The sequence below is a fragment of the Chiloscyllium punctatum genome, chromosome 24 (genome assembly GCF_047496795.1).
Source record: "Chiloscyllium punctatum isolate Juve2018m chromosome 24, sChiPun1.3, whole genome shotgun sequence".
Classification (NCBI taxonomy): domain Eukaryota; kingdom Metazoa; phylum Chordata; class Chondrichthyes; order Orectolobiformes; family Hemiscylliidae; genus Chiloscyllium; species Chiloscyllium punctatum.
Window position 1 is genome coordinate 37,883,307 of NC_092762.1, and position 12,904 is coordinate 37,896,210.

General features: G+C 44.2%; 1 protein-coding gene across 2 annotated transcripts in view; it reads left to right on the top strand.

The window, feature by feature from the left end:
* The first annotated feature begins 8,983 nt into the window (after window positions 1–8,983).
* The window catches only part of LOC140494459 (AP-1 complex subunit mu-1), a 103,496-nt gene continuing 99,575 nt past the window's right edge, over window positions 8,984–12,904 (top strand). The window contains exon 1 of one of the 2 annotated variants that reach the window (XM_072593639.1): window positions 8,984–9,214. In XM_072593639.1, the coding sequence (XP_072449740.1) occupies window positions 9,173–9,214 (42 nt within the window). In that variant the 5' untranslated portion in view covers window positions 8,984–9,172. The remainder of the gene's footprint in view (window positions 9,215–12,904) is intronic. The other variant, XM_072593638.1, reaches the window with a different exon arrangement.

Genomic DNA, 12,904 nt, shown 5'->3' on the forward strand with positions numbered 1-12,904 from the left:
CAGCCAGCATAGAGTCAGTCCCCTAATCTGAAGGGATTCTAAATCTCCTGGTTAGTTTTTATTACTTTTTACCCCCACACTGCCACCTAACTGCGGTAGTGCTTATATTTTCCCCCAGCACCCATGTAGTGTGTGTGAGACACAGTGAAACACAACAGGTGGACAAATCTTTACTCAATTTCCACCAGCAGGAAGAAAGCAAACACAAGGATGGCCAGTGACAAGCAATGCCCTTCTCATCAAAGAACAATGCTGTGTGATCAAAAACAGTGAAGGGAAAGGCAGGGATTAAATCAAAATAAAGTTGGAGGGAGAAATAAAGCACTCCACTCCCTGCAGTGCCCACCTCTTCCTGAACAGCTCGAGGGAATTGGTAGACACCGCATGTTCCTTCTCCAGGGACACCCAGGCTCTGACATAACCGAGGAAGAGGGGCAGGCAATCAGCCATCATGGCCCGCTGCCTGGACCTGTTTATGACCAGGTTGACCAGGCCCAGGAGCAGATCCATGAGGAGATCCTCTGACCTACCGTCCCCCTCCACACTGGGTGCCAAAGATCAGGAGGGTGGTTAGCAGCAGCAGTCTAATACAGAGTCTGCCGTGATATGTCCCTGAGGGGGACAAAACTAAACTTCCAAAGGCTCAGGTTGTGGAGCACAGGCTCCTGCAGGAAGTACGGGACCTTGGGGCCAATGTGTAATTCCGTCCAGGCAGAGGTAAGTGCAGAGGGGATTCCACCGCACACCTGAGCATCCTCCAACTGGTGCACTATGTCGGGTCTGAGCACTGCCGTCTTGCCACTCAAACCTAAAAGGAATGCCTAGCTCATGATTATTTATCATTGTGAATAAATTGACCTCCTGTGGCATTGATGATTGGGAGTCAGAGGATATGTTCAACCCATGATTTTAAACTACTTTCCAAAACAACACCATTAGGCAGCACAGTGGTTAGCATTGCTGCCTCACAGTGGCAGAGGTCTGGGTTCAATTCTTGGGTGACTGTCCGTGTGGAGTTTGCACATTCTCCCTGTGTCTGTGTGGGTTTCCTCCCACAGTCCAAAGATTTGCAGGTTAGTTGAATTGGCCATGCTAAATTTCCCATAATAGGTTCAGGGATGTGTAGGTTAGGTGTATTAGTCAGGGGAAATGTAAAGTCAGGGGAATGGGTCTGGGTGGGATACTCAGAGAGTTGGTGTGGACTTGCTGGGCCAAATGGCGTGTTTCCACATTTAGGGATTCTATGAGCATGTTAACACTTGGAAACTAATACAACCCCAGAACCAAAACAATAAAACAGCTTAGTAACTTCCAGTTCATTATGATTAAAGTTTGACAACATTGGTCAGCATATCTGAAAACAGGCAAAGAAAATCCAGGGCCCTGTCAGTCACTAAATTTACACCTGTCTCCGTCACTACTGCTACCAGACACTGATCTGGAAACTTTTGATGGTTATCTTGATACATTGTTAGGTCACAGCAAGCCTGGTCAAAGTGTCCCAATATCAGGTGTTTGTCTGCATTTGACTACTTCCCACTGGTAGGATAGGGATGAGAATGGAGAAGAGGTCATTAGAATCACAAATAGCTAGCATCCAAATTTAGTGAGTAATAAAGAAAGCAAATTGACAGTTGACCTTTAATTCAAAGAGAATGGAATAGGTAGAACAGCATCTCATTTTCCGCTTGGGAATCTGGAGTCTTTGGGCCTCAATATTCAGTTCAATAGTTTTGAGGCGAGCACCTTCTCCTGTGTCCATACCCCAAGCCCCACACACCAGGCTTTGTCATCATATGGGCTGCTACCACAACCATCACATTGTCAACTACTAAAGGACCCCATGAGCACCAATTGATCCTCCCAGGCTAATCTTTACCCCCTCCTTTGTCTGTCCAACTGCTGTTCTCTCTCTCTCTCTCTCTCACTGGGCTTGATCTCCATCTATTTTTCAACTCCTCCTCTCTCCCTATCTTCAGCATATATATCCACCCTTTCCTCGCTCCAACCAGTTTTGAAGAAGTGTCACCAGACCTGAAGTCTTAACTCTGCTTTCCCTTCACACAAGCTGCCAGACCTGCTGAGCTTTCCCAGCAATTTCTGTTTTTGTTTCTGATTTTCAGCATCCACAGATCTTTGGTTTTTCTTAATGGAAGTATGGAGGTTTTGCTGGAATACTGTGAATTGTTTTCAGCCCCTTATCTAAGAAAAGATACACTGGCATTGAAGACAGTCCAGAGAAGGTTCACTCGACTAATATCAGAGACCATTTAATGAGGAGAGGTTGAGTGGGTTCTGCCTGTACTCACTGGAATTTAGAAGAATGAGAGGTAACCTTCTTGAAACATACAAGATTCTTAGGAACCTTTACAGGGTAGATGCAGAGAGGTTACTTCTGGGAGAATCTAGGACAAGAGTGCACTATCTCAGAATAAATAGTCACATATTTAAATCAGAGCTGAGAAGGTATTTATTCCCTCAGAAGATGATGAGTTTTGTGGAATTTCTTTAAATATTTTAACACCTGGAAGTTCCATGAAAGGAACTGGTTTTAATAAGACAACAAAACACTGATGTAAATGGCTGCAATAATCAGCTGACCACTGAGATTATCTAATCTTCATGAAATGGGGAATAAACAAGATCATCTGATATTTGGAAAGGCAAGGACTGACTAGGGACAATTAACATGACCCCGAGGGTGGGAAATCACATCTCATGAACTTGACTGAGATTTTTGAAGAAATAACGAAAAGGATTGATGAGGGCAGAACAGTGGATGTGATCTACATGGACTTCAGTAAGACGTTCGACAAGGTTCCTTATGGTAGACTGGTTAGCAAGGTAGATCACATGGAGAAGGAGAACTCACCATTTGAATACAGAACTGGCTTGAAGGTAGAAGACAAAGGGTGGTGGTGGAGGGTTGCTTTTCAGACTGGAGGCCTGTGACCAGTGGTGTGCCACAAGGATCCGTTCTGGGTCCATGGCCTTTTGTCATTTATATAAATGATTTGAATGTGAACATTGGAGGTATAGTTAGGAAGTTTGAAGATGACACCAAAATTGGAGGTATAATGGACAGCAAAGAACATTACCTCAGAGTATAACAGGATCTTGATCAAATGGGGCAATGGGCTGAGAATTGGCAGATGGAATTTAATGTAGAAAAATGTGACATTCTGCATTTTGGAAAGGTAAATCTGGACAGGAGTTATACACTTAATGTTAAGGTCCTGGGGAGTGTTGCTGAACAAAGAGACCTTGGAGTGCAGGGTCATAGTTCCTTGAAAGTGGAGCCGCAGGTGCGATAGTGAAGGCGGCGTTTGGTATGCTTTTCCTTATTGGTCAGAGCATTGAGTATAGGAGTTGAGAGGTCATGTTTCAGCTGTGCAGGATGTTGGTTAAGCCTCTTTTGGAATATTGTATGCAGTTCTACTCTCCATCCTATCAGAATGATGTTGTGAAACTTGAAAGGGTTGAGAAAAGGTTTACAAGGATTTTACTGGGGTTGGAAGATTTGTGCTATAGTGAGAGGCTGAATAGGCTCGGGCTGTTTTCCCTGGAGCGTCGAAGGCCGAGGGGTGACTTCATAGAGGTTTATAAAATCATGAGAAGTGTGGATGGGATAAATAGACAAGGTCTTTTCCCTGTGGTGGTGGAGTCCAGAACTAGAGGGCAAAGACTTAGGGTGAGCGAGGAAAGATTTAAAAGGGGCCTAAGGGGCAATCTTTTCACGCAAGGGCGATGTGTGTTTAGAATGAGCTGCCAGAGGAAGTGGTGGAGGCTGGAACAATTACAATACTTAAAAGGCAGCTGGATGAGTATATAAATAGGAAGAATTTAGAGTGACATGGGCCAAGTGCTGGCAAACGGGACTAGATTAGATTGGGATATTCTGGTCGGCATGGACAAGTTGGACCAAAGGGTCTGTTTCAGTGCTGTACATCTTTACGAGTCTAGATAGGGGAAGCACTAAATGAACATTTTTCTGTATTCACACTGGAAAGAGACAATGTTGTCGAGGAGAATACTGAGATACAGGCTACTAGATTAGAAGGGATTGAGGTTCACAAGGAGGTGTTAGCAATTCTGGAGAGTGTGAAAATAGGTAAGCCCCCTGGGCCAGATGGGATATATCCGATGATTCTCTGGGAAGCCTGGGAGGAGATTGCAGAGCCTTTGGCTTTGATCTTTATGTCGTCATTGTCTACAAGAATAATGCCAGAAGATTGGTGGATAGCAAACGTTGCCTTCTTGTTCAAGAAGGGGAGTAGAGACAAGCCTGTTAATTATAGACCAGTGAGTCTAACTTCAGTTGTGGGTAAAGTGTTGGCAAAGGTTATAAGAGATAGGATTTATCATCTAGAGAGGAATAAGTTGATTAGGGATAGTCAACATGGTTTTGTGAAGAGCAAGTTATGCCTCATAAATCTTATTGAGTTTTTTAAGATTTGCCAAGTGCTGGCAAATGGTGTAGATTAATTTAGGATTGTGTCTTTTTTAAGTTTTCTCAAGGCAGGCAGACAGTAAAATTGCTCTTTCTTTTACACATATAAACCTCTTAACTGTCTTCTTCCTGATACAGAGTTGAGTGTGTGGTGCAGGAAAAGCACAGCAGGTCAGGCAGCATCCGAGGAGCAGGGGAATCTACGTTTCGGTCAGAAAGCCTTCATCAGTTCCCTGCTCCTCGGATGCTGCCTGACCTGCTGTGCTTTTCCAGCACCACACTCTTGACTCTGATTTCCAGCATCTGTAGTCCTCACTTTCTCCTTCTTACTAATACAGCAGACATTAAGTAACTACATGGTCGGCATGGACAGATTGGATCAAAGGGTCTGTATCTGTGCTGTACGGCTCTGACATGAAAACTAGCCAACCAAGCCAGCCATGAAGAAACCCTGGTCTCCTATTTTGATTATACTTGGATGATAAATTTCATGTATTGGCAAAGAAAAACTTCATCTGAAATGATCCAGTTTGGAAATAATGAAGTGAGACATTCAAATACAAAAGCCAGCATTTAATCTTCATTTTGTGATAGAAGCATTCCTTTTTTTAAACTTTGGACTTGTGTGTATGTGTGCTTGACACTGCATCGTTATTATTTTTCTCAAGGTAGGCAGATAATAAAATTGCTCTTTCTTTTACACAAGAAAACTTCATAATTGTCTTCTTACTGATACAGCAGAGAGTGATAACTACATTTTTGTTTCAGAGAGGGTTGTCCTGGAGTCTAAAAAGGATTATTAAATCTGTATTGTGGCCAACTGATGAGTTTGAAAGGGAGCTGGTTCACCCTCTTCTCACCTTGCCGTAACAGTAGGCACTATTTAAATATAAATATAGAGTCATAGAGATGTGCAGCACAGAAACAGACCTTTGGTTGAATTAATCTGTGCCAACCAGACATCCTAACCTAATCTAGTCCCACTTGGCCCATATCCCTCTAAACCCTTCTTATTTGTATACCCATCCAGATGCCTTTTAAATGTTATAATTGTACCAGCCTCCACCACCTCCTCTGGCAGCTCATTCCATACATGCACCAACTTCTGCATGAAAACGTTACCCCTGAGGTCCCATTTAGATTTTGGGTGAGAGTGAAAAAATTTATGCCCTCCAGTTCTGGTATCTCCCACCCTAGGGAAAAAAATCTTGTATATTTACCCTATCCATGCCCCTTATGATATAATAAACCTCTATAAGGTCACCCTCAGCCTCTGACACTCCCAGGAAAACAGACCCAGCCTATTCAGCCTTTCCCTATAGCTCAAAACCTTCAACCCAGCAATATCTGTGTAAATGTTTTCTGAACCCTTTCAAGTTTACTAACATCCAACAGGAGGGAGACCAGAATTGCACACAATATTGTAAAAGTGGCCGAACGAATGTCCTGTACAGCTGCAACATGACCTCCCAACTCCTATACTCAATGCTCTGAACAATAAAGGAAAGCAAACTTTCCTTCTCAAGGTATATCAGGAATAAAAGAATGACTAGAGAAAGATTAGGGCCAATTAAGGATAGTAGTGGGAAGTTGTGAGTGACAAACGTTTCTGCGGCCAGCAGTGAAAAATCAGAATGGTGTGTTGCCTCCCTGGTGCCATTATCAAAGATGTCTCAGAGAGGGTACAGGATGTTCTCAAAAGGGGAGAGGGGCTAGCAGGAGGTCATTATACACATTGTTACCAATGACATAGGAAGGGACAAGATGAGATTCTGAAGGGAGAATATAGAAAAAGTTAGGCAGGAGTTTAAAAAGGAGGTCCTTGAGGGATTACACCCGAATTACAAGCTAGTGAGGGTAGGAATAGGAGGATAGAGCAGATGAATGTGTGGCTGAAGAGCTGGTGTAAGGGAGAAGGATTCACATTTTCGGATCATTGGAATCTTTTCTGGGATAGAAGTGACCTTTACAAGAAGGATGGATTGCACCTGAATTGGAAGGGGACTAATATACCGGCAGGGAGATTTGCTCGAGGTGTTCGGGATTTGCTTTCAAAATGCAGCGCCTCATGTTTATCTAAGTTAAACTCTATCTGCCACTCCTCAGCCCATTGGCCCATCTGATCAAGATCCTGTTGCACTCTGAGGTAATCTTCTTCGCTGTCGAATACACGTTCTATTTTGGTGTCATCTGCAAACTTACTAACTATACCTCCAATGTTCATCTCCAAATCATTTATATAAATGATGAAAAGTAGTGGACCCAGCACAGATCCTTGTGGCACTTCACTGGTCACAAGCATCCAGCCTGAAAAACAACCCTCCACCACCACCCCGTCTTCTACCTTTGAGCTAGTTCTGTATCCAAATGGCTCATTCTCCCTGTATTCCACGAGATCTAACCACGCTACCCAGTCTACCACGGGGAACTTTGTTGAACACCTTACCAAATGTCCATATAGATGATGTCCACTACTCTGCCCTCATCAATCCTCTTCATCACTTTTTCAAAAACCTCAATCAAGTTCATTAGACATGATTTCCCAGGCACAAAGCCACTTTGACTATCCCTAGTCAGTTCTTGCCATTCCGAATGCATGTAAATTTTGTTCCTCAGGATTCCCTCCAACAACTTGCCGACCATCGATGTCAGGCTCACCGGTACATAGCTCCCTGGCTTTTCATGACCACCTTTCTTAAACAGTGGCACCATGTTAGCCAACTCCAGTCTTCCGGCACCTCATCTGTGACTAGTGACAATACAAATATCTCAGCAAGGGGCACAGAAATCACTTCCCTCGCCTCATACAGAGTTCTCAGATACACCTGATCAGGTCTCGTTGAATTATCCACCTTTATGCATATTAAGGCATCTAGCGCCTCCTCCTCTGTAATATGGACATTTTCAAGATGTCACCATCTATTTTCCCACATTCTATATTGTCCATGTCCTTCTTCAGTGAACACTGATGCCAAATACTCATTTAGTATCTCCATCATCTCCTGTGGTTCCACACATTGGGTGGCTTGCTGATCTTTGAGGGGCCTCTCTCCCTAGTTACCCTTTTGTCCTTAATATATTTATAAAATCCCTTTGGATTCTCCTTAACCGTATTTGCCAAAGCTTTCTCACATACTCTTTTTGCCCTACTGATTTCCCTCTTAAGTAAACTCCTACTGCCTTTATCCTCTAAGGGTACACTTGATGTCTCCTGTCTATACCTGACAGGAATATACTGTCTCTGGACTGTCATTATCTAATTTTGGAAGGCTTCTCATTTTCCAGCCGTACCTTTACCTGCAAACATCTGCCCCCAATCAACTTTTAAAAGTTCAAAGACTATGCAGTGAGAATGGTGAGTGGGGGGGGGGGGGGGGGGTGGAATTAAAGTAGGTAGGTTGAAAAGAGTGAGGACAGACCAAAAAGAGTGACATTAGACTCATATTAGAATATTAAAGGATCTACAAGTCAGTAGGAAAGTGCGATTTAACTAGAATTATCTGATCAGTACCACATTGTTGTTATAGTAATGCAAATTGAGTAAATTGTCTGCTATGTGTCCAATGGGGTGACTCCACTGAAGGATCTGTTTCTATGCTGTATAACTCTACAAAATGGCAGGTACTAAATCCACCCCAGGTAGAACAGTATAATTTTGGGCACTCTATTGATGTTCCCATCATGAACATGAAGATTTAATTGACTTTCCAACTTGCTCTCTCACCATCACCTCATTCCTTCCTGCTTCTTCTATTCCCTTTACAGACTGCTCTTCATTTCCAGAGTGGGCCGACTGCTGACTATACACTCCAAGTCCACTAACTTCCACAAGTTACCTCGACAACACTTCCTGCAAACTCTGTACGTAATCATATTTCTGATTTGCCTCCCTTTATCCTAAACCAGGGCCTGCCACCTCAGTGCGGTGGGCAGAGCCTTCTGATGTGTTCAATCCATTAGCCACACTTTTGCCCTCTGCCCATCAATCTCTGCATTCACAGAATCCCTACAGTGTGGAAACAGGCTATTTGGCCCAACAGGTCCACGTCAACCCTCTGCAGGACATCCCATGCATGGCTGAACCACTTAGCCAATACATCCCTGAACACTATGGGCAATTTTAACATCGCCAATCCACCCAAGTGGTACATCTTTGGGCTGTGGGAGTAAACCGAAGGAAATCCATGCAGACATAGGGAGTAAGTGCAAAACCGGCACACACAGACTTAGAATCGGACCCAGGTCCCTGGCAGCAATACTACCCACCAGGTCGCAGAGAGCCATCATTTATACCACCTCTCTCAGAACGCTAGCACCTGTTCTCCTGCCCGAGCCTGGCCTGGCAGTGCAGCTCCCTCCAGAGCGTCCATGTCCGTTCCTGAGGAGCTTCCTTGCTCAGGCTCAGATGGCGTCACGCTGATGGACGACCCCTTGAAGACGGTTAAGCGGCCGAGGCACGTGACCGGGGCTCGCGCGCGTGCGTGCGGGCTCCCGAGCGGCTTCACCGCGACAGCAGGCCAATTAGAGCGTGCGATGTTGGCGGGTGCACGGAAGTGACGCTACTGTTATGGTGACGCTGCGGCTAGGATAGCGGGTCGGAGCGGGGTGTGAGTTCCCTTTTAGTTTGGTTTTGCTGGCAGAGAGAGAGAGAGAGAGAGCGCCAGTCCGCCCGGGATAACCGCGACAGACCGAAGGGAGTGAGGAGGAGGTGGCAGCGGGAAGATGTCGGCCTCGGCCGTTTATGTGCTGGACCTGAAGGGGAAGGTGAGGAGCATGCGCGGGCGGGGCATTACCCAACATTCCACTCTTCAGGGTGGGCACCTGACCCCTCCCCCCAGGGTCATGATGGGCACATGCTTCCCCCCCCCCCCCCCCCCCCATATCTCCGGGTCGGGGTGGACAGATGACCCTCCCTCCTCCTCTGGGTTGGGTTGGGCTGGGTGTATGCCCCTCTCCTGGCACATGTCTCCCCTCTGGGTCAGGGTGGGCACATTGGAACCCCCCCCCCCCATGCTGAGAAACCTCCAATTGATGAATTACATGATCTGGTATCCATGAAGTGCAGGAGTCAACCTTGCTGAATTCAATCTTTTTCGCTTCAGTCCTCCTCAAGTGGATGTGATATTCCTGTCAGTTTTAATTGACGGTGTGATTTTGCATTAATGTTGTAACTATATTTATAAATCTTAAGTCCCATACCTCCTGTCACACATGAATGAATCTTTTGGGACTTTGTGAGCAGTACCCAAGGGCATCCACTTTGGCTTCAACAAATGTTCATATTTTGAATAATTTTAGTCCTGGGGTATCACTGTATGAGTACCTCAGGATAGTGTCCCAGGCCCAACTGTCTTCAGCTTCTCCTTTACATCATTAGGTTAGAAGTGCAGATGTGCAATCATAGGTGAACAATGTTCATTGCCACTTAGAGCTTGCCAGATAGTTTTGTCTATTTGCAGGAAGACCTGTCAATATTCTGCCTTAGGCTGAAAAGTAGCAAATTACATTTATGCTACAAAAATGCAAGGAAGTGGCCATCTCCAATAAGAGAGAGCTCCACTGTCACCCCATGACCTTTAGTGACATTACCATTACTGAACCTCTTACTGTTGATGCGCTGGCAATTCCAGTACAAGTAACTCAACTCCCCTGTATTCCTGATGAAGGGCTTTTGCCTGAAACGTTGATTTTACTGCTCCTCAGATGCTGCCTGAATTGCTGTGCTTTTTTAGCACTGCTCTAATCTAGACTCCTGTCTCCACAATCTGTTTAGTATTTACAAGGCAGAGGGCAGATGTATAATATGATGTTCTCTGCTTGGAGTGCAACTCCAACATCACTCATGAAGCTTGACACCATTTAGGACTAAGCAGACAGCTTAATTAGTAACTTCTCCACCGTCCTCAATTCCCTTACCATTGAAACACAGTGGCAACAGTGTGCACCATCACTGCAGCAACCCACCAAGGCTATGACAACAGAATCTTCTGAATCCATGATTTTAACCACTTAAGATAAGGACACAACCTATAAGTTCTCCTCCAAGGTGTCCACCATCTTGACTTAGAATTGATTTTGATGTTCCTTTGTTGTCACTTACTCCAAATGCTGGAAATCGCTTCCTAATACCGTGGCTGCAGTTACACCCAGGGACTTCAGTGATTTAATAAGGCAGATGTCCACCTCTTACCGAGGGAAATTAGGGATTAGTACTAAATATGATGCCCACATCCCTTCCAAGGTAACAAAAATTATCTAATTTGGAGCTCTTACAGGTGACTGCAATCCATTTCTAAGCAGACCGTAGGATTGGTTTGTTTGAGAAAGATTTACATTTATAAAGCACTTTTCACACACTGATGTCTCAAAGTGCTTTATGGCATTGAAGTTCTTTAGAGGTGTACAGGTAGTCGGTTTGCTACACTGGGGCCATTGCAACCCATATGTCCACAGCAAGCTCCCACAAACAGCATTTTGCTAATGATAGTAATCTTTTTTGAGAGGTTATTTAAGGGATGGATGTTGGGCAGAATTCCATGCTCCGATAGGCTTTTCATATTGAATTAAGCAGTCAAGTAGGATTTCGGGTTAATATTTTAATCAAAAGGTAGCACATCCAATAGCATAGTAACACTCCCTTTAGTACTAGCGTATTTGCATTGAGGTTTCCCCACTAAATACTTACACAATTCAAGCTTGCTCTTATTTGAAATCTGGCTTTATGCACAGTGGTCCTGCAAGCTGCTGAATTGAACAAGGAAAATATTATTAGGCTGTTTGATCTTATGACTAACAACTTTAATTATTGTTGATTTGGAAAGGTTGCGTGTAATTATAATAACCTCTGACTCCAAGACATGGGAACAAAATACAGTAACTGAATAATATCTTGAACATTTCAATATATTTAGCAGATTACACATAATAAAAAATCTTGAAGGTGCGCCTTTCTGTCCACTGTAGATTGAGGCCAACTCATTCTGTAACATTGTGTGTCTCGCTAGTATCAGCATGTTATGCGTTTAAATTTGGATTGTGATTCCAATTAGTGGTTTGGTTAAATGCATACTCTTCTGATGCTGAATGTAAAAGTGATCTGAATAAATCCATCTCGATGATTCCTTAATGTTGTGCATTTATCCTTTCATCCAAAACCTTTATAAGACAAACCCACAGATGATTTGGTTATTTCTGTATTGTTTATAGGATTTTGCTGCCCATAAATTGGGTGCCACTGTTCCCAAATTACAGAAATGTCAAAAGTACTTGTTTTGGTTATAATGACTTGGAGGTGCTGGTATTGGATTTAAGATATCTGAAGATGCTTGTGAAATGCTATTTCCACTTCAGATTTCTTTTAGTTTAGTCAATGGAACCTGGAAATTCATGTTTGGGATTCACGAAACGTGATCTTTCGCCGTTGCAGATTAGAAGTGGGGTTTGACAGCTCAGTAAGTTCAGTGACAATGAAGACATGACTAGATGCATTCTGCTTACCCTGAGGGATTTGTGATGAGTGAGTTTGGGCCCTCTGCATAGCTTCCCCTTGGCGTGCTTTTGCAGTACAACAATACACAACATAGAACATAGAACAATACAGCACAGAACAGGCCCTTTGGCCCACGATGTTGTGCCGAACTTCTATCCTAGATTAAGCACCCATCCATGTACCTATCCAAATGCCGCTTAAAGGTTGCCAATGATTCTGACTCTACCACTCCCACGGGCAGCGCATTCCATGCCCCCACCACTCTCTGGGTAAAGAATCCACCCCTGACATCTCCCCTATACCTTCCACCCTTCACCTTAAATTTATGTCCCCTTGTAACACTCTGTTGTACCCGGGGAAAAAGTTTCTGACTGTCTACTCTCTCTATTCCTCTGATCATCTTATAAACCTCTATCAAGTCACCCCTCATCCTTCGCCGTTCCAACGAGAAAAGGCCGAGAACTCTCAACCTATCCTCCTACGACCTATTCTCCATTCCAGGCAACATCCTGGTAAATCTTCTCTGCACCCTCTCCAAAGCTTCCACATCTTTCCTAAAGTGAGGCGACCAGAACTGCACACAGTACTCCAAATGTGGCCTAACCAAAGTCCTGTACAGCTGCAACATCACTTCACGACTCTTGAATTCAATCCCTCTGCTAATGAACGCTAATACACCATAGGCCTTCTTACAAACTCTATCCACCTGAGTGGCAACTTTCAAAGATCTATGAACATAGACCCCAAGATCCCTCTGTTCCTCCACCTGACTAAGAACGCTACCATTAACCCTGTATTCCGCATTCTTATTTGTTCTTCCAAAATGGACAACCTCACACTTGGCAGGGTTGAACTCCATCTGCCACTCCTCAGCCCAGCTCTGCATCATATCTAAGTCCCTTTGCAAACGACAAATGCCCTCCTCACTGTCCACAACTCCACCTATCTTCGTATCATCTGCAAAT